This window comes from Buteo buteo, chromosome Z (assembly GCF_964188355.1).
Source record: "Buteo buteo chromosome Z, bButBut1.hap1.1, whole genome shotgun sequence".
Taxonomy (NCBI): Eukaryota; Metazoa; Chordata; class Aves; order Accipitriformes; family Accipitridae; genus Buteo; species Buteo buteo.
In genome coordinates this window covers 12,608,532-12,630,345 of record NC_134204.1, presented here as the reverse complement: position 1 = coordinate 12,630,345, position 21,814 = coordinate 12,608,532, and the positions used below count along the sequence as shown (strand labels likewise).

General features: G+C 37.8%; 1 protein-coding gene across 2 annotated transcripts in view; it reads left to right on the top strand.

The window, feature by feature from the left end:
• Window positions 1–11,924, top strand: part of ZFR (zinc finger RNA binding protein) — a 49,237-nt gene extending 37,313 nt beyond the window's left edge. For both annotated transcript variants that reach the window (XM_075021689.1, XM_075021688.1), the window contains exons 16-20: window positions 4,512–4,609; window positions 5,431–5,526; window positions 8,494–8,605; window positions 8,716–8,813; window positions 9,563–11,924. In XM_075021689.1, coding sequence (XP_074877790.1) covers window positions 4,512–4,609; window positions 5,431–5,526; window positions 8,494–8,605; window positions 8,716–8,813; window positions 9,563–9,742 — 584 coding nt within the window. In that variant the 3' untranslated portion in view covers window positions 9,743–11,924. The remainder of the gene's footprint in view (window positions 1–4,511; window positions 4,610–5,430; window positions 5,527–8,493; window positions 8,606–8,715; window positions 8,814–9,562) is intronic.
• Window positions 11,925–21,814: the final 9,890 nt, after the last annotated feature.

Below are 21,814 nucleotides of genomic sequence, written 5' to 3'. Positions count from 1 at the left end.
TTGATGATAACAGTGCTTCGAACTTTAAAAGAGAATGCGATTTTTTCCAGGTCTCTGAGGTTGCTTTTTGGTCTGGAGTGCTTTCTGAGTATATTTAGGCTCCTGGTATTACAATCAGTCTTCTATCCAACTGGCAAACCCAGATTAGTACAATAAGAAATGGCTTTGTCGTTGAGCTGAAGCAGAAGGTGGAGCTTGTAAATCAATTTACATTTCTGAAGTCCGCAGTTTCTCTGGTGCCAGCAGTGTTGCTTTAGGGTCTGTTCTGTAACACTTTCAAAGCTCCAAAAGCTTTTAAGCCAACAAGCATGATTAATGTCTGCAGTATATCGGTTCTTTTTGTTTACGGGTCAGATAAAATTAACTTTTGTTTCCTTTTAATCCTGTATTTTCATAGTTGAAAGAGATCATGGCAAACAGGGTTCTGGTGTTTGACAGTGAACCTACAAATAGGAAATCTGAGGCTATCTTAACATTTCTCATATGCAGGTTGAAAAAAATTGTATGTGTGTATGTATACATGTGCTTGTGTATATACGTATTTATATAAGCCATGGAGGTTCTTTTATTTCATCTCATCATTACATGTCCTCTAAAATACTTGAGGTTTTTATATTGCATTAGTAAATGTCCTGTAGCTGTGACTAGTGCATTGTAAGCAAGCTGTGTTAACAAAGTCGTCCTTCATAATCAGAAAGAAAATTTCAAGATGCATTCTCTGGTTTGGATGACTTCTGAAGAGTCTTATTTAAGAGTGCTTTGTACATGATTTTTAAGCTGTGCATATTATTCCTAGCTATAAAGGCTTTGTACATGTACTGTCACACCCAACCGATTTTACTTTTTTGACAATCTAAGCCTAACATGACTCTTGGTTTGTGCTGAATATGACTTCACATATTATTTAAGTTTGTAAAGAATACTTTAACTTAAAAGATTTGATTATTGAATTAGGTTAACCATTGAATGAAGTTAACCATAAACACCACATTTTTATCTTAATGTACTGTGCAAAAGTGCAATACTGATTCCTGCCACAATACTCAATTTCAGTTCAGTGGTTTCTGGCCTAAAATTCTATGATATGGACTAAAAATAAAATAAATTTCAAATTACTACTATCAATCCCTTAATTTATGCCACCTAAAGGAAACAAATCTGTATTTTTGTCTGACCCACACTTGAGTTAAAATGATCATTGTGAGTTTATTCACTGCTGAATGCAGTACTGCCTCTAGGCAAGCAAAATCAAGTTAGATTTCTCTTCAAGACACTGAGCAGTATAAAATGGATGTGCAGAAAAGTTCACTTTGAAACTAGAGCAAATAGAAGACTGAATTGCAAATTATTGCAGCAAAGAAGGCCTTATACGAAGACTGCTGCTTATTTGCTGCAGAGTAACAGTACGTGTTTGTGTTTTTTCTTACTGCAGCTTCTCATGCTCTGTGTCTTACAATGGTTTAAAGTTTTCATTTTTTTTAGCCCGCTTGGGGAGCTAGTTCAGGTGATAAGGAAGGCTTTACCGGAATAACCAGTTTGAGTAAAGATGAGACTGAGACTTGCACATGGAGTAGAATCATGTTTGATGTGTCATAATCCCATTACATGGTAAAAGGCTAAAAAAAAAATACAGTGAAATAAAATTGTTAACCGCATAGCTACTGTTTCTTACAGTATTGTGCGTTTGACAGTTTACCGAATCTGATATACTCAAAGTGCTCTAACCCCTGCTGTGGAATCTTTCCTTCAGCAAACAAAGTGTACATACTTATAAACACATATATGTGTGCGTGTGTGTCTTTTTTATCCTTAGCTAACAGCCCCGGTCCAAAGCCTTCTAGCAGAGGGACTTGATTCCTGTCAGGGGTTGCTGCCAAGACATCGGAAGGATTTTTGACCAAGGTTTTCTAAAGCTCAGTGTCACACCTGCCATGCTTTACAAAGGAGGGGGTTTGGATGCATAGTCCTAGCATCTATTGTTACTTCGTGTTTTGTTTTGGTTTGGTTTTTTTCTTTTTGTCTTTGTCTCTCTCCTAGAATTAAGCAGTGTTCACACTAGTCTTGAAATAGTTGACTGGGTGAAAAGTATTTCACATAATAAAACTCACTGAAATTGATATACCTGTTAACTTTTAATGAAGAGGTAGTGTGGACACAGCATGTCTAACTGAAGATTAACCCCTTATATTTAGGCTAGTAATAAATTAAGTTATATAGGGTAAGAATTAATGCTTCTGTTTTGTAAATTAATTTATTGTTTTGTCTTAGCTTAACAAGGTGGTAGGTTAGGCATCTGAATTTAGTTAAATAGTCTTTAAGGGGTTAATCCTGAAATGTGAAACAGGTGCAAAAATCCACAGATTAAATATTACAAGAGTTTCCTTGATACATCTTTTGAGTTGGTGTATTCTCAGTGCAGTAGATGCCTTGGCAACTTCTGACTTCCAGAGTCTTTTTAAGTTTCAAGGGTGTTCGTATGATATGTATTAGAAGCACATTTTAGATTGACATTTCCAGCACTGAGTAAAATTCTCTTCTGTGCATTTAAACTGTAATTCTTTTTAGTAAAACTGTTTTCCAAATTGAAGTTTTTCAGAGCTAGAAGTAATTGGAGTTTCAAATTATGTAATGAATTATTGTGCTAAAAGTTTGCACAGTGTCACCTATTTGCATATTAGTTCTAGAAGAATGTAAACAATCGACTGATTAGGCTACTAAGCCCAACAACCCATATTTTTGTTTTTAATTTCTCAACCTTTGTCACTTTTTTCCCGCTCTGGGTTTTCTCTACTCCTCGTCTCTTACATCCAGGTTGTACTCATTCCATCAGTTATCTTACCTGGCACCTCTCTTGTATAGGTTTGGGTTTGGTTTGGGGTTTTTTTGTTTGTTTGTTTGTTTTATTTTGTCTTAAAGGAAGTACCACTTTAAATGTCTTCATTTGCTCTGTAAATGCCTTGTTAGTGCAGATTTTCATCTTTCCACTTTAACATATAGTCCATAATTTTGAGTATCTGTGTGGGAAGATACCTATATTCTTCTCAGCTTTGTTCTTACTTTGAAATCCTGCCCCTCTTAGCGCTGTGCAGAGCAATGGGACTATCCTATAAAAAAATGCTCAAATCTGAATGTAGTACTTCAGATTAAATTTAATTATTATATTGCAAAGTTGTACCACCATGTTCATTCATGGCTTTTTAGCTCTCTGTATAGTAAAGCATCCTAATATTTATTTCATATTTGTGTAAAATAGGTGGTTGCAGAGCTGTCTTTCTGCAGCATGCCTAAAAGCTTCTCATTGCGGGCATGTTTCGTGAGTCTCAAAATATTTTTTTTTAATGTTATGTTCTGACTTACCTAAATTTATATCTTGCTGGAGTAAGCTATGTTGTTCCATAGAGCCAGCTCCTGTGAAATGAGTGCCATTGAGTGAGGACTTTCTGTTTCATCTTATCTGGTGTATCACCAGTTATGCTACCAATATACTTTATTACTCACAGTAGCCATTTTCATAATCAGTAAAACAAAGAACTTTTAAAGCTGATCACAGCATTGTATCTGTACGATTTTTAAGTAACCCAAGGATACTATTTCACATTGTTCAGTGGTTCCAGTTTCATTGATTAAACCACTTCGAAAAGGGCCTGTGGTCTCTTCCTTTTTGGTAACAAAGCAATCAGCTAAGTAATTAAATCCTTTTCTGAACATTTAAATGTACAAGATTTACTGTATTTTCTTTATCTTTCAGACTTTCTGCTTTGTTTTTTTAAACTATTCCTTGCTTTTCTTTTTCCTGCTGAATCTTAAGTAAAGCAGTCCCTTTTCAGATCCTTCCTTGCATCCTAAATGATATTGGAGCACATATATTATGGGCCAAGGAATTTTATTTATATGAGTAAGAGAGAGGTACTAGAAAGTAACGGAATGCTGTAATACTGAAGAACATTTCACATTCCTTTAGTCAGGTTTTTAAAGCAAAATAATTTCAAGTTTAAGGTATAATAAAAATAACATCATTACTAAACATCTAGTGCTTTTAAGATTTGTTATACTTAGTCTTTCTTTTAAAAACAGGTCCCAATAGTGACCATTAAAATTTACAAGAAACTAAGTTGGAATGTTTCTACTTGGTTAAAGTGGATTTTTGTGTTCCTTCTGTCTTGTGTTCTCTGTGCTGGTGCACTGTGTCCAACCATCCTTCCTTCAGTATTTAATTTTAGGGGATACGTGTTTTTTCAGTGTTAGCTTAAATAAAGAAGTACTACGCATTGCATAATCCGCAATGCATTTGAAAATAACCTCAGAGCTAAAGTATAATATGCTCTTGATCTTCATACTGGGTTGATGCCCTAATCCTAATTGAATGGCTTTTGTTGAACATTTACATTTGTTGTTCAAGGGTTTAAACTTTAAATGGCATGTGTGACATTGAAGCTACTTTAAGGAAGTGTGGTGCTCACCTGGTCAAACACCCATTCCTCACTGCATTTTGCCAATTCAATCCATTTTAGATGTAACCTCGGGTATGGTGAAAGACCCACCGGACGTCTTGGACAGGCAAAAATGCCTTGACGCTCTGGCTGCTCTACGCCACGCTAAGTGGTTCCAGGTTCGGAACATCATTTTACTTTCTTCTTGTAGCCTTATGAGAGATTAGTTCAGTTGCAATATAAATGTTTAATTGTGTGAAAACACTCAGCGTTGTTCATTCTAATAATACTTAATATTTTTCTGGTCCCTAAATTTAAATGTAGAAGGTTGAGTATGGAGGAACTGCTTTATGCAGTTATTGCTCATTTGACATGATTTTTTTTTCTGGTCATTGAGAAGGCGATGTTGAAAGCTTGACTCGCTTGGGGTGATCATATGTTGTATATTTGTTATATATTCCATAAGGCTGCAGAGTACCTTTGCTTTAAATAATGGAATATGTGTTTAAAGCTTTGTGTTTAGATTTAAGACTTTTTCTTCCTATTTCTTTAAGTGCATTAAGTGTAGGGAATGAAAGGTGAGAAGCAACTGTTTGGTTTAGTGACTTTGCATTCTGGCAAAGGCACAATAAAGAAACCAAACAGATTCCCTTGACCTTTCAGTCTCTATACCTATTTCTTAGATCTTTACTTTATCCTTTTTATTTCTAATATAGAAAGATACTGTATTTATTGTTACAAGTGAACATAGGTCAAAGTGTATAGGGGATCAAGAAATGTTATTCTTGTATAACCTGTGCACTTTGACTTCTACCACCTTTAATTACTAACCCTGTATAAAATACTGCTGTAAATGGCAGCTCATGGAATAAAGTTGTAGAATGATTTGTTTCAATCTTGTATCTGAGCTTCCATTGAACAGTGGTGTTTTAGTCTTTCAACAAGTCCTATTTGCTGTAGGTGCTGGGATTAATTAATTTGATTTTGTATTGCTCTCAAGGCTAGAGCTAATGGTCTGCAGTCCTGTGTGATTATCATACGTATTCTTCGTGACCTCTGTCAGCGGGTTCCAACTTGGTCTGATTTTCCAAGCTGGGTGAGTAATGTCCTTTTGAATGAGTCTTTTTAATACACATGGTACTGCAAATAAAGCATAGGGAAGTGTTACTACAGTTTTTAAATGTAGACTTTTTCGAGAAGAAATGTAGGGTTTTGTTTGGGGTTTTTGATTTTTTTTTTCCCTGACAAATAATCCAGATTCCCTCTAAAAATGTTCTGAGATTTTGTCATTTGGAGCTGGAATTTATTTTTTTTTTCCAAAAGGAATATTCTTGTTCTTTTGTACTCTTTGGGGGTAGCATTCTTATTCTAGATTTTAGCATTTTTTTCCTTTACTCTGTATAAAAGAATCTAATTTTTTCTAATGACCTACTCCAAATTGCTTGGAGTTTACTGAAACCTGCTTAAAATTTCAACTGTGCCTAGATAGTTCTGTGATAACAGAAAGGCTACTTGAAAGAATAAATCACAGTAATCTCTGTGTTTGTTAATATGTCCCTTCCGCAAGATGAAATACTACAGTACTTCAGTACAATCTGTGGGTGTGTCACCATTAGCATTTTAATCAGTGTCACTTAAATCTCTAGGTTGTATTGGGTTACCTCTCTTAATTCTTACAGCCAAGTGTTCTTGGGAGCATTCCTTTTGCATGGACTATCTTAAATGATGTTCTCCATGAGTGCAACATGTGCTCCAAATATTAACAGTTGTTCACTGAAACAGGTATCCTGTGGAAGTAAACTTAGCTCTGACTGTTACATTTCACAGACCAAATCCTGTTGCACTGTGCTGAGTCCTTCTCAGTTTTGGCAGAAAGAGCGCTAACATTGTCAAGGCAGTTTAAGCAGTTGGCATTATTTCAACGAGAAATGTTTTACAACTGTACTAAGCTTGCAGACAATTTTCTGAAATTACTTCTGATAACATTTATTGCTTCTGGAAAAAATGCGAGGCAGTTATTTCTGGTTTTTAAATAGTTAAAGTAAAAAAATTTAGTGCCAGTTTCTGTGCTACATTTCCTGAAAGATACAGTGTACAAACATAGCTTAAAAGAAGCAAGTATGTAAGTGCCTACTATCACTATGATACTGAGTTGCCAAAGAATAAACCCTGCATACCTGTAGAAAAGCATCCTTAGAACTATTGCAACACACAGCAGGCACACAGATGAAGAACAAGGCATGTTTTTTCTTATTTCTCACATTATCTGTTCTAAGGCACATCCAGAAGGGAAGAAAGCTGTGAAGCAGTGTGTCAGGCCTAGCTGTGTCTCTGTTGTCTCCAAAAGTGATTCCCGATTTGCTCATGGTACCTGATGCATTGTCAGTGACATGGATCAACGTTGAAGTCTGTGTAGTCAGCTGTTTTTTTGGCCCATTGGCAAAGTCTTACTGATTAAAACAATGACAGAATGAAAATGGTGATTTTAAATATATGTAATTTCTGCCAGTCATGGATGGAATTTCATAGATTGAAGGAATATATTTTTCTGGATACAGAACTTCTCCTAACCTGTATGCTATAGAAGCCTGTTACAAACCAAAGAGGTGCTAGAGCTTCTCAAAAAGAACCTAGGTAGTTGTAAAAATAGAAGATACTAGGATGTCTAAATGTAGACATTAGTAGCACCCTCTTCATGTACCTAAAAATAAAAACTAAATTAGGATAATTTTGTCAAGTTCCTACAAGTTAGAAGGAATTATTATTCAAGGTTGGTTTTTCAAACTTGAAATCCAGCCTTTCATGCACATAAACACCAGGGCATCATAGTTGACATTTTCCTAGGATTAAGTTTTAGACTTTAGTGTATGAGGATCCAAAAGAACTAGACTTGAATAAATGGAAAAACATGATCTGCTTTTTTTCTTTCGTGCTGTATTTTGCATCATACTTGAAAGCAACTAAATTACTGTTGCTAAATCCTGAGTGATACTGTGGGAATATGGAAATACCAAGCTCAAGAATTGAAATTTGTCAATTAAATGGAGCTAAAATAGAAAGGAATGGGCACCCTTAGTGAAGGATTGTAATCAACACTGCATATAGTTACTGGCATGCATCACAATAGGCATTTACTCCTGGAAAGTAAAAGTAAAAATTTGAACAACTGTAAACTTGATGGTGAGGGGGAGCACCAAAAAAACCACAAAGAACCAAGAGAGACACATTGTTTGAGAATTAAACTTGCCAAGGAGGCACTATTGAACGCACTATTGAACTATCTATTTCATGCTGAAAAAAACGTAAGGAAAGCTATTCTTTACTTTTACAAATATCTTTCATGGTTTTTTCTGGAAAAAATAGTGTCTACTAAAAGTAAACAGTGGAAATATTTACAGAAAAAACTATTTAAAATACAGCTAATAATTTGAACCATTTAAATATGAAATAATGTACAAATTTTAGAAAACCTGTTTATCATCAAGGTTTTTTTACACTTGTTTAACATCTGAGTTAGTGTTATCCTATAACCGGAGAAAACTTGCTGTGAACTTCAGTTTTGCTAAACTGAAGAAGTAGTAACCACTTAAATGTTAAAAGATCATTACATTTTTGATACTTTAAGTTTCTGTACTGCTGTAGAAAGAATTATTTTTCTATAGCATCCTGTTAATTTCATTAGCTATACTGTGTGCTGTTTATTCCTGTGGCTGACAGATTTAGGTGTCCCACCATGTTTCATACCCTCTCAAAAAATGGCTGGACAAGTTGTCTACTTACATACATGGGCTACTACTGTATAAATTTCTACAAAACTTTTGAACGACTTGTGATGAGAAGCAGCATATCAGTGTCAGTACTCAGCATTGATCTTGGACCAGCTTTCTTTTTATTCATCTTTATAAAATACTGATTTTTTTTCCATTTTAACTGAAAGTGTTCTTTGATGTGTAATGTTCTTCAGAATTCCTGATTCAGAACTTCTGTACTGAACAACAGTAGCAGCTTTTTTCTGTTTTAATCAGTCTTCTAAATTGGCTGGATTTTCTTATTGTTGGTCTAGGCTATGGAGCTGCTCGTGGAAAAAGCAATTAGCAGCGCTACTGGGCCACAGAGTCCTGGGGATGCACTGAGAAGAGTTTTTGAGTGTATATCTTCAGGAATCATCCTTAAAGGCAAGTTGCATTTGATCAGTGTCTGTATACTTATGCTTAACTAATGTAAAATATCTAATCTTGGTTGAAATAAGGTGGAGATGTGCTGCTAATTAGCCTAACCATTGTAGGTGGTCCTGGCCTTCTGGACCCTTGTGAAAAAGATCCTTTTGATACACTTGCTGTAATGACAGATCAGCAACGAGAGGATATTACTTCAAGTGCACAGGTAAGGAAACGTGTGAAGTAACTAAATTTGATGGCTGGGTTTTGGGGTGGGTTTTGGTTTGCTTTGTGTTTTGTTTTTGTGGTTTTTTACATGGAGCTATATAGTGGACATTAATTTTCATTTCTTAGAATACAAGAGTCTGGTCTTATCAGACTTAAGCTAGGCAATTAACATGTCACAACAGAGGATGTATAATAGTGTTCATTTTTGCACTAAAATTAACATATTTTCCTGAAAAGTTTGAAGCACTCCCATCTATATATATCTGTAAAGATGCTTACTCTACAGCAGTATGTTACAAGATTTAAAATTACATTGGCATTTAATATTTTATAAATAAATCTGTGTAAGTTTAATTTTTAATATTTATTGTATCCATTTACAGTATTGACCATTCACACTTGCAGCTTAAGAGGTTACTGCGTCTACCTCTTAATTTGATCCTTTTGCCAAAGATTACTAACATGCAATGGGACATGTGAGAAGCCTTGGCTGCTTTGGTCCAAGTCCAGCAGCTAAAACACATACATGTACATTATTTTTAAGCTAAGATGATGTGCTTTGTACAGAAGCAGCAAATGTGGCACACACGTTTTATTGTGTTGACTTCATAGGGGGAAGGAAGAGGGGATAATGAGAGCTAAGGATAATACCATACACCGCTAACGTTCTTCATTAATTGTTTGACAAAGTACTCAAAATCTACATTTGTTTCTAACAGAAATACCTTCTTTCTACCCTTTTTCTAGTTTGCACTGAGACTCCTTGCATTCCGTCAAATACACAAAGTTTTAGGAATGGATCCATTACCACAGATGAATCAACGCTTCAACATCCATAATAATCGTAAAAGGAGAAGGGACAGTGATGGGGTTGATGGATTTGAAGCAGAGGGAAAAAAAGACAAAAAAGATTATGATAACTTTTAAAAATGTTTGTCATCAGTGCTAAGATCAAAGGTGATAAAAAGTCCATTTGTTGCCTTGCTTTTACTTCATTCATAATAATGTCTGTTTAAAACATCCAAAACCAAATTGAGAATAAGATTTGGAAGAGAACAACCTAGCTCTTCTGTGAGATTCTGAATATTTTAATGGATGTACTGTACCAGACAAATTATGGATGGAAAGACCGCAAATGGAAACTCTGTTGTAGGAAAAAACAGTTTTCCCTCACTTCGTTTTCTTTAAATGTGTTGCTAACTTTAGTAACTTTTATTCTTTTTTTTGTCTTTTTTATTAACAAGTGTGTTGTCTTCTTATCTTGACTATTTAATGCAGCATTTGTGCTTCTGTTGCTATGTGTATTTTGACTTTTTATTTAGAAGGGTTTTTGTTTGCCTTTGACACTAGTTGTATAAGTTACTTTGTTAGATAGTATAAACTGTTCCCCTCCCAATTAATATTTTACAGAACTTTTTTTGTAAAGTGAGACTGCAGGATTATGTTTTTTTCTAAATGTGAAGGGGTTACAACACATAATTATCCTGCCATTTGAGTGCTCAGAATTAAATGTTCTTGCCAATCTTGTGGCATTTGTCTCCTTAGTGTGATATAACAGTGTAATTAAGACAAATTTGTGTTAATCTAATCAAGTTTGCTGTTAGTTGTGCATTAGCAGTATAAAAGCTAATATATACAGTATGGTCTTGCAACAGTTTTAAAGCAGCTGCATAATTGATCAAAGTTTTGCATGATGTTTTTAATAGAAGGGCTTTTAAAACTATGATTTTAGGTTAAATGCGTAGGTCTTTGTATGATTGACTTTGTGACATAGCAAGGCCAAAAAATAACTTTCTGAATTTATTTTCTCAACATACAAACAAAAGTGGGCATTTCCCATTCAGACAAAGTTAGTCATTCTTTTCAGTCAACTTTGTCAGTATGATATTAATGCCTCTCAGCCCTTAAAATAAATGTTTGTCCTATCAGTGCCTGTGAGGTTATTCCTTATAGCTATTCCTGTATAAACTTTCTGTGATTTTTTCAATAATTCAAATTTTAAAAGTGAAGTATTACTGAAAAAGTGAAGGTTATCAAAGAAAAAACCCAGAAAATTATTTGATGTGGCCATAGTGTATGCTTATGTCTCTTTCAAAAAGCTAAATATAGCAGTGGTGTAAGTAAAGTTACATCATACTGTTGATGTATGCTCTGGTACACAGGTGTGATTTGTTGTCACAGCACTACAGTGGAATACACAAATAAAAACTAAAATTTATTAAATTACTGAAGTTCATTATACACTGGAAACTGAAGTTTCACTTATTCTGTTCAATGTCTATTAGCTTTGTTGCAAACCCATAAGACATAGATTAACATAGACTAACATTCCGGTAACTACTTTATCGATGGCTGTAGGAGAGTATCGCACATTACAAAGATCATTTGTTATTTCTGGTACCATTTATTAAAAAAGCCTTTTGTTCCATTTTGAGGTCAAATTTATCTTTGACCATTTTAGTAAGCAACTCATGGAGTAGGGGGATGTTTCTGTTTGCAACACTTAACTGCTAACAGCATGGGCCTATGGAATAAAAATACAGTATTTTAGAAAAATAGAGGGAGTCTAAAGACTTAAAAAATATAATACAGTGTTTTTCAAGCATCGGAGTGCAATTTTTAAGGGAGTGATTATTAGTGGTTAGCAAATAAAAGGAAAGCTTTCTCATTGTAGGAAAGATTTCTTACTAATTTCAGCATCAGAAATACAGAAAGCAGAAATGCTTTAAAGTTACTTTAAAAAAAGATTGCACTAGTTTGTGTTGTTCAGCCTTCATGCATAGCTCCAAGCATTTGCTTGTTCTTAGTCTTTTTTTAAGAGGCTATCTTGCTGCCATGGTGTCTAGTTAGCCATTACTATTTATTTTGAAAGCTACAGGTGCTATTCATGTGGCTAGTTCAACTCCATACCAAAGTTTCTTTCCTCATAAAGCAAACTTGTCTATTCAGGCGTGTGACTCTAAAATTCAGGATTAAAAAGGTCAAAGATGTATGTTGGATTTCCTGTATTTTTGTTCTGCTGGCTTCTAACTCTTAACCAGTTTCTGGATCTTTTGAAATATTGTATACTTAAAGTGATTCCACATTAAATATGAAGCTGTGACCATGATTTTTGCGCTGTGTGGTGAAGAGTGAATTTGCAGTTTGTTTCTGGTTTTCCTGTCGTGTTTTAATGGTCCGTTTTAGGTAGCTTCTGACTCTTGTTAATCTAAGAAGAATGGAAAAACAAAAGGTTTTAAAAAGTACAGAGCTAGCTTTGACTTTTGATATTACACTGTGCACCTAGGAAGACAAAACTGAGACCAAGTAATCACCTTATGAACAAGTAATCATTTTAATACCCTGTGTTTTGGTAGTGCTAGCAGTTTTACTAATAAGCAGTGTTTGCCTTTTTTTATTCAGCAGTGCTGTGTGTTAAATCTCAAAATTCCAGACACCATAGTCATCATACACAAATGAGAAATGTACACAGCAAGAATTTTCCCCTCAGTGCTCACCTTAGAGGAACAGTTTGTGAATATGTGAGCTGTTCTGTGTTGAAGCTTTTTCAAACTTTGACTTATGTGCATAGTTGTTAAGTGCGTCCTGTCTGTGAGCAGTGTGGTTTCACATGGATTCCTGTGTAGGGGCATTGATAGAAATTAAAGTCTGTTGGACATAGTCCATCAACTTCTTGCCCTTTTATGAAATTCTAGATGAACTGTTAATCTTACAGGGCTATTGAATGTGATTTGCTGCTTCTATTTTTAGACTTATTTCACTACTCTGAAGTGATTTAATAGTACTTAAAATTGTTGTACCTAGCAAGTTTCTGAGAGTTGGAATCAACTCTATTCCTACAACAATTTGTATGCATATTTAACATTCTTGTTGCTGGTTGAGTATCTGCTGAACATTAGTCTGTTAAGTATTCATACAATGCTGAATTCATTTCTTTATTAAACAATTAAGACTTGTTTGGACTACCCAAATGGATTTTAATAGCTGTCGTGGTTTAACTCGGCAGGCAGCTAAACACCACACAGCCTCTCGCTCATCGCTCCCCCCCACAGTGGAGTGAGGGCAAGAATCAGAAGAAAAAAAAGTAAAACTCATGCACTGAGACAAAGGCAGTTTACTAGGACAGAAAAGGATGGGAAAATAATAATAATTATAAAAGAGTTAGAATATACAAAACAAGTGTTGTACAATGCACTTGCTCAGTTGTACAATGCAATTGCTTACCACCCACCAACCGAAGCCCAGCCAGTTCCCAAGCAGCGGCCTCCGGCCAACTTTCTCCCTAGTTTATATACAGGGCATGATGTCATATGGTCTGGAATACCCCTCTGGTCAGTTGGGGTGAGGTGTCCCAGCTGTGTCGCCCCTCCTCCCCAACTTCTTGTGCACCCCCAGCCTGCTTGCTGGTGGGATGGGGTGAGGAGCAGAAAAGTCCTCAGTTTAGTGTAAACACTACTTAGCAACAACTAAAACATCAGTGTATTACCAATATTATTCTCATCCTAAATCCAAAGCACAGCACTATACCAGCTCCTAGGAGGAAAACTAACTCTATCCCATCCAAAACCAGGACAATAGCATAGCATTAATAATAGAGGAAAAAACAGTAGCAGGCACAATTTGCAATCTGTTTTTTTCCACTTACATTGTAGGTTTACAAAATATAGTGATAAATTCAACAAAAACATCTATTTTCTTTCTGTTTGTTTTTTTTTTTTGACAGCTGTAAGCCAAAGATCTTTCTAGCCAAAAAGGCTAGCAAATTAAATTTCTCCTGAGAGATTCCTTTATAAATCTTCTCAAGAGTTCTTTTTTCCTTCAGCATGGTGTTTCTCAGCCTTTTTAAAATGAAACACATACATGGCTTTTTGGGGAGGAAAAAAAATCCAAGGAGTGTCATCTACAGAGTTACCACAATGGTTTTGATTTACATCCAAATAAAAATCAGGCTTAGTTCTGTAAATATCTGTTTATTTGTATTCTCCCATTTTGTTCCACTTTCTCATTTGGATTATGAAAATGTGCATATATATTCGTACTACTGAGAGAAGTTTGCTGTTGTTTATTGAAATGCTTTCTGATGCTTTGCAGCTTGCATTTTAAGAAATGCTGCCCTAATAATACTTAGCAATTGTAAAGTTCCTAACGGGGTAAAGGTCATTGTCTTTCATGGGTACATGATTGGTAGCTGTTACTGGGAATTTTTATTGTGCACAGTGCACACTTTCCCATTTAACATAGCCTTAACATATCTGCATTAGCAAGGGTCATCATTATAAGTCATCTTCTTTAACACCTGTATTTTCTTAAACTATTTTGCAAAGCCATGGCCATTAGTATTTATTCTGAAGCCAGTGATTCATTTATTGCAGGGTAATTTAAAGCCTATCAGCTTTTAGAGGCTCAGCCTAGCTTAAATACTTTCACATATATTCTACATCACTCCTATTTCAGATTAATATCCTAAATCCAAAGAAACGTAGAATGGCATCAAGAAACCTCTACGGATTTTTGAAGTTTCCTGTAGTTAAAAATCTAAGATTGCATAATGGAATAGCTGACCAAGAGAAAATAGATTGCTTTTTCTACAGTGAAAGGGAGACAAAAAGCCTCTTGTTTCTACATGAGAATTGCAAACCTTGTTCCTTATGTAAGCTTTTTTCTTTCCTTTTCTGCACACTGCATCATGTTTGTATTAATTGTATGCATATATAATTAGGAAGTTCTGTCCAGAATATGCAAGACAGCCTTATCACAGACTTAACTTCTGGCATACATTTAAATGTGGCAGTAATTTGCTGGTTATACAAGTTAATGTTTTCTAAGACAGTGAGCTGAGCTGCATTGCTAACAATGCAAGTCAGAACAATATGGGAGAGATGAAGATGCCTGAATACGGGGTGTTTACTGTCATTTTATATGCTGCTAGGGTATGTACTGCTCCAAAAGGGGACGTGTCTCAGAGGTGCAGGCCCACATCTGCCAGCCCCATATGGATACCTCAGTATGCCTTAGGACGGCTAGAATGGCGTTGTTAGGTAACCAACATGTATTTACATGCATGAGAGAAAAGCGCAGGTACTTTTAAGAATTGGAGCCAGTGTAATCCAGAGTGTTGCCAATATAGTCATGCAAAACTGCAACTTTAAGAAGGTGGGTTAATCATGAAGGAGGCATTGTGCTATCAGCAATGGAGTGTGCTCATCACAGTAAAGTGCCTATGATAATTGAATCCTTCCCAATTGCTCCCAGTAACTTCAGTAATTTTTTGTAGTGTGTTTTGTAAGTGGAGAGGTAATAGACTAGACTAGACTAGAACAGAATAGAATATTTCAGTTGGAAGGGACCTACGACCATCTCGTCCACCTGCCTGGCCACTTCAGGACTGACCAAAAGTTAAAACATGTTATTAGGGGCATTGTCCAAATGCCTCTGAAACACTGGCAGGCCTGGGGCATCGACCACCTCTCTAGGAAGCCTGTTCTAGTGCTTGACCACCCTCTTGGTAAAGAAATGCTTCCTCATGTCCAGTCAACCTCCCCTCCTCCCCTGGCACAGCTTTGAACCACTCTCACGCATCCCATCACTGGATCCCAGGGAGAAGAGCTCAGCACCTCCCTCTCCTCAGGAAGCTGCAGGGAGCAACGAGGTCACCCCTCAGCCTCTTTTTCTCCAGACTAGATGAACCCAAAGTCCTCAGCTGCTCCCTACAGGACATTCCTTCCAGCCCTCTCACCAGCCTTGTTATCCTCCTCTGGATGCATTCAAGTTCCTTACCATCCTTCTGAAATTGTGGGGCCCAGAACTGCACACAGCACTCAAGGTGAGGCCACACCAATGCTGAATACAGCAGGATAATCACCTCTTTTGGCCGGCTGGTGATACCATGTTTGATGCACCCCAGGATGGGGTTTGCCCTCTGGGCTGCCAGGACACACTGCTGACCCGCATCGAGCCTGCTGTCAACCAGCACCCCCAGGTCCCTTTCTGCAGGCTGTTCTCCAGCCACTCCTCTTCCAATCTATCCTTGTGCCCAGTGTTACTCCATCCTAGGTGCAGAATCTGGCATTTGGACTTGTTAAATTTCATCCCATTGATCATTGCCCAGTGCTCAGATCTATCTCGATCCTTCTGCAAGGCCTCTTGTCCCTCAACAGAGTCACCAGCACCTCCCAGTTTGGTATCATCAGCACGCTTGCTAATGGTGTGTTCAACTCCTGCATCCAGATGATTGATAAATATATTGAACAGAACAATATGTACATGACTTTCCCTTTATTTCTCATATAAAGCAACCAGTTTTCTATGGCCATAAGTATCAAGAATGCCACCCAACACATTTTCATTCCCAAATGTATGGTTTCCTATAATGTATCCTGTTTCAAGTTCATTGTCATTTTGGTGGTCTTTTACAGCACCAAGAGCACACACATTTTAGCAGGAAAATGTCTGCTCTTCCAAGCCATTTTCCCTTTGATGATCAATGACCTCAGTAGCTGCATTTTTCCAGTGGAAAGGAGTAGTCTTTGAGTGAATTGTGACTTTGAGAAGACAGAAGGGAAAAAAACACAAGAAAAATGGTATCAGAAAGAATAACAGAACTGATTAAATGGGTCCAACTGAAGAAAGAAAATGAGGAAGGCCATTAGAGAGCTACAAATCAAAGCTAAATTAAAAATTAAAGAAAAGTTACATCAAATAGTAAAACAGTCAACTACAAACTACAAAAATAGTGTGGGAAAAAGAAAAGAAAGTCTCTATTTTGTGCAGAGAGAAGACCTAGTCCAGTACATGATTTGCCACCCATGCAGCAGCTGCAGTGCTCCACAAAAAGATGGAAGAAAAAAGAAGTGCCAGGTGATTGAGGAGGTTGAGACTGAAATGGTTTAGGCCAGGTGTTAATAAAAGTTACACGAAATGTCACTGCAAATGAGCTGGGAGGAAAGGAGAAAGGAAAGATGAAGAGAAGGGATTGACCTTTCATACATCTATCCTACTTCACAGACAAAACTGTACATCCAGTTGGTGTCCATGTCTTGCTCCCTTACATGTGAATGAAGAGGAGAATGTTGGGGAGCACGTGAGCACACTTCTCCAAACAAAAGTCCAGTGTTAGGCAGCAAATCTACAGGCTCAGCTGGGCTGATACCTGAAACGTCTTTGTGTGCTCGTAACAGCAGAGAGCGCTGTGTCGTTAGCAGCAGCTTCCATTTGGAAAGGCAGAATTAATTTTCACCTTGCTGTGACAAGCACGAAGCGAAAACTGTGATGTTTCAGCTACTGCAGCGTTCCTCTCTATTGCCAAAGAATGCATTTTAGAAGAATTTAGAAATAAATTTTTAAAAAAATGCAGCAAAGTTGCCAGGGCAGCAAAATCCAATATAAAATCTCTGCTAGTGCCTAAGAGAGCGGTGATTAGAAACACAATCAGGACTACCTTGTGAATAAATTAGAAGTAAATACTTTGGGGGGTGAAGAAATGAAACATTTCAGAGTAGGCATAGGAGAAGGGAGAAGAGATTCAATTTGTCCAGAGTAACTGAGAGGTTGCAAAGAAGAAATAAACTATAGAAGTTCTCCAAGATAAGGATTCCTGCTGAGGAAGGCAAGCTGAGAAAGAGGTTGTAAAGGAAGACTTCGTAAAATGTGTGTCAGAAGAGTATATCCGGCAAATCACTGAGAACAGGAGGAGAAGGACATTTCAGATGCAATTTTTGTGTGAGGAGATGGTGTGCATTTTTGCTTTATTGCAACCGTTTCTTAAGAAACTTCTTGCAGCTGCTGCCAGGGGTGATTTCAGGGCAATAGATTCAGGATAAGCATTCCTCATATGGCAGTGGTAAATCATAAACCAGGATTCTGGATGCTTTAACTAATGTCCCCAGCATGTTCTCTAGCATATCCAATGCCATAAGATGTGCCAATTTACAAGCTATGTGACCAGTTCAGAGCTCCTACTACAGGACTAGCCAGGGCTGAAGCGTTTCCCAAGGAGCAGTGAAGCAGAGTGAGAGAAAACAGACCCAGAAGCCAAGGGCTTGGAACAAAGTCCACACAAGAAACTGCCACCGACCCTGTGCTGGCTTATATATTCTCCCTGAGAAACAGTCCCTCTACAGATGTCACCCGTAGCTCAGAAAAGAATAGAAGATTTAAAATAACTTATTTCCTTGGAAAAGCCCTCTGGAGTTCTGGAAGCGCAGGTGAGTTCTGGAGTCACCAAGACAAGCGTTTCCAAATACTTGTCCAACATTCAGGTGTGCCAAATTCCCATGCAGACATCAGCATGAATATGTTTTAGTTCTAGAAAGTTTGGTCAAGAAACTTTTCAAAGGCCTGGAGCTGAAAACCACAGCAATTCTGGAGAAAAATGTTCTAGCAAATCAAAGACAGTTGCTAGCAAGGAAGAACATATGGGCTTATGAGATTTCATTTACAAGATTTGCTGCTTCAAATATTCATTTGTCTTAGTCAGATAAAGGTTTACCTTGCTTAGGGAAAGGCCTTTTTGGATTCAGGGACAAATATGGGAAGCTAGAGCCAGCTTCTAGACTCATGTTTGTGTTTTACCATTAGTTTCTGCTAAAGAGCATGTAGCTTTCCTTAAGGGGTAGGTTTGTGCCTGTTTCTTAAATTATCTGGGCTGGATTTTTTAGTTACAGCAGCTGTATGGGAGCTGGGGACGACAGCATGAGCATTTAGCTGGATAGCTTCTCTCAATACCAAATCCATGATTAGTGACTCACACATGCATTTTTCATTACGAAATCAAAGCCAAGAGTATGTCAGGGGCCTGGTAGGCAAAGTAAAACAACCACATATTTTTATTGCAGTCATGTGCTAGATACAATTTTCACTGCTAAAGGAAAGAACAGAAGAGACAGGACACTGCTAGCAAAAGCTTCAAGTCTCTATGTGTACTTTACAAGGAGAAGAGACTATTGTCTACACCTAATACCAAGTATTTCTCCCTATGGATATGCTGGAACCTGCCTGTCCTGTACCCTGTGACTCAGATGCTGGATGGTTCTCACTAGCTTCTCTTCTCCCAGCCCAGGAGTCCTCATGCCCAGTAGGAAGAGTACTGCAAGGAACAGCTATTTAACTAGGTGGACCAGATTCCCAGCTGGTGATGGATAGCTGGAAATCTTCCCCAAGGACCTTCCATCCACATTGTGTTTGGAGAAGCTACTTGGGCAGAAAGAATCGGGGCTGCCCAGTAACTACAGCAAGGACCCCTTGGCAACTTTTTCCACCACCCAGCTCAGGACTGGCATCCAAATTGGGAGCTGAATGTTGCTCTTTTCTTTCCTGGGGTTCATTCCAAGACAGAAGAGTGAATTCAAGCTCTTTGGTATCAGGAGGACCATATAGCTGTTTATCATTCTTGTTTTCTAAGAGCTTATGATCCTTAGCACCTCCCTTTGGACTGTAGGCTGAGAAGAACTGAGGGTGAGAGGTGACCCCTGATTTAACTGTGCCTCATATCCAGCCATGGAGTAGGCATTCTGCTGATATGGATGGGCTTCGGCTCACCCTTCAGGTACTGTTAAGGAGAAGTCTCTGGCCTGAAGTAATTTGGATTCACGGCCTTTTGGAAAATGAAAGGAAGAGGTTCACCACACAACAAAGAAGTCTGTGTGTGCCCATGAACAAGTAATTGTGTTTGCTTTCAAGAGAGCTAAAAAAGGTGGGGAACTTCCCTAGTTCCTGTGTTCTTGTTTCTGATACCCATGTTTCCTTGAGTGAGTAGAGTTACTAGTTACTCACTTCCTCTTCTCCCACTTGTAGCTTAGAAATGGAGGTGGTTTTGCTATTAGATGTGAGGTGCTTTGTTCCCTCAATTTTCAGAGCTTTCATAGCAATACTTTGTCTTCCATCCTCAAGTTTAAAACATGTAATTCCCAGCTGTGTCTCTATGACTAAGCACTCTGGTCCAGGGTGTGTTCTCAGCAGTTAATGCCTCTGTCCTACTCTTCACTATGTACTTGTTAATTTAGTCTTGCACTGTTCTGCACTTATGTTTCGGCACTATATGCCCCAAATGGCAGATGAACCTTCCTGGTAAGTGGTGGGAAGCCCTCATGGCCCTTCTCTACAGCCTTTTGCCATCTAGATTATCGCTTGACCAAGACTTAAAATTTCAGTTTGCTCATTAGCTCTGGAAGGCCCTTGTAGAACAAAAACATTGAGTAATTAAGGGATGGACACAAAATTGCAGCGGTCTGTACTGTTACTGCTGAAGGAACTGCGGTTTGCCATCTAAGTCATGAACTGGCCATGTGGGACCTCCCAGATGGCTTTACTCAAGAAATAAAATGCATCTCTTTTACCACCTTCAGGGAGGAACTGGGCACATCGTGTCCCAGGGCTGAGACACAGGATAGTGCAGGGGTCAGAGCCGAAGTTTCAGCTGAGGAAAGCTAGTATAGAGCTGCTTTCCCTTTACTGGGGGAGCTTCACACAAAACCTCCCCAAAGAAATTAGGTTCTCACAATAATGAGTAGAAAACTCTGCTTAAAAAATTGAAGCACACAATACAGTCAGTAAAGAAACAAAGATAAAAGATAAAGAATTCATATAGGACAGCATTACACAATCTCTGACCATATTCTTAGTAAATGAGAATGAAAACAAATGGTTATATTCCACAGCTCTAAATATTAGCTTGGAGTTCACCATGAAGGTACCAGACTCTAAAGGATGAAATCTGAACCAAATTTGGAAACTAACTCCCAAAGGACACTTGAAAGTATTGGCAGATGAAATGTGAATGCAGTGCTAAAAGCATCATCTTAGAGTACAGCCCTTCTTTTATCTTCTTTTTTCTATAGATTTCTCTTAATTTGCATAAAGCTAACTTACATAACTTTTAGTAGGAAATTATCTTAACCTGTGTAAAGCAGAGATAGCTGCTGTCTGTTTATAAGCAGACTGATTGCTGACCTTTCCCCAAAGGACATGACAGTACATTCCTCATTTCTAATTTTTCCTTTAGTAGTTTCCAGTAATCTGACTTCAAGCTTTCTCTTAAGTCTTCTGCATTTCTTGCATACTGATTTCAGCTACTTTAATGTGGCCCTATGCTATTTAAGATACTAAGCCCTAAAATGAGTTATTTAATTGAATAATAGAAATAGGGAGTGTCAGCCCCAGGATGCATGGCCGATCTCTGTATACTTGGGGTAAACTCAACACTTTTGGGACGTGTCCTACCTTCTGAGCATGCATGGCCACCTGTGATGCTCTGGGAAGTGTCAGACTAATTATACATATACTACAGAAGTACACAGATTTCTACACCAAAGGGCAATTGTTTTGGTAATGCCCAGAAAAGTGTAAAAAAAGAAAAATCATCAACTTCTACCCAGGTAGCTTTTCAGGATAGAGGAAGAGGATCAGGAAACCTTGACAAGGGGTAACTTTGTGGGATTCTCTTTCCAGCTGCTACTTCAAAAATTTACCCATGGCACCATTGGAATTGCATTTACTAAAGGCAGTCTCCAGACCTGCATCCAGCCATGATGAGAGGTCGAAGGGCAAGCACAGCTGCAGAGCCCTGCCAATTATTTACCACCCTGGAATGGAAGCTCTGCACATATCTGTGCCTTTGCAGGTCTACAGCAGGGCAAAGACTCCCTTTATTTTCTTTGAAAAGAGGAAATAGGAAGTAGAAATTCAGATGTAGTCATGCAAGTTTGCTCAACACTCAGGAATGGCTTTTAACACTTAATTTGTTACACCTGCCCAGCCTACATGAATGTGCTCACCACACACAGTGACCTGCAAGCCCCGCTCCTCTGACCACCCTTGGGACTCCCCAAGGCACTGAGGTTTACAAAGCCCCAGGCTCAGAAAAGCTGAAATGTGGTATAAAGCTGTGTACAGTCATCTTTGCTGACTGCATTCCAGATACTACCTAGGATAACGCCTTATCCAGTCCACTCGCTTCCCAGATTCAAGGCAACTCTGACGAGGAAGACTGCCACAAAGGAAAAT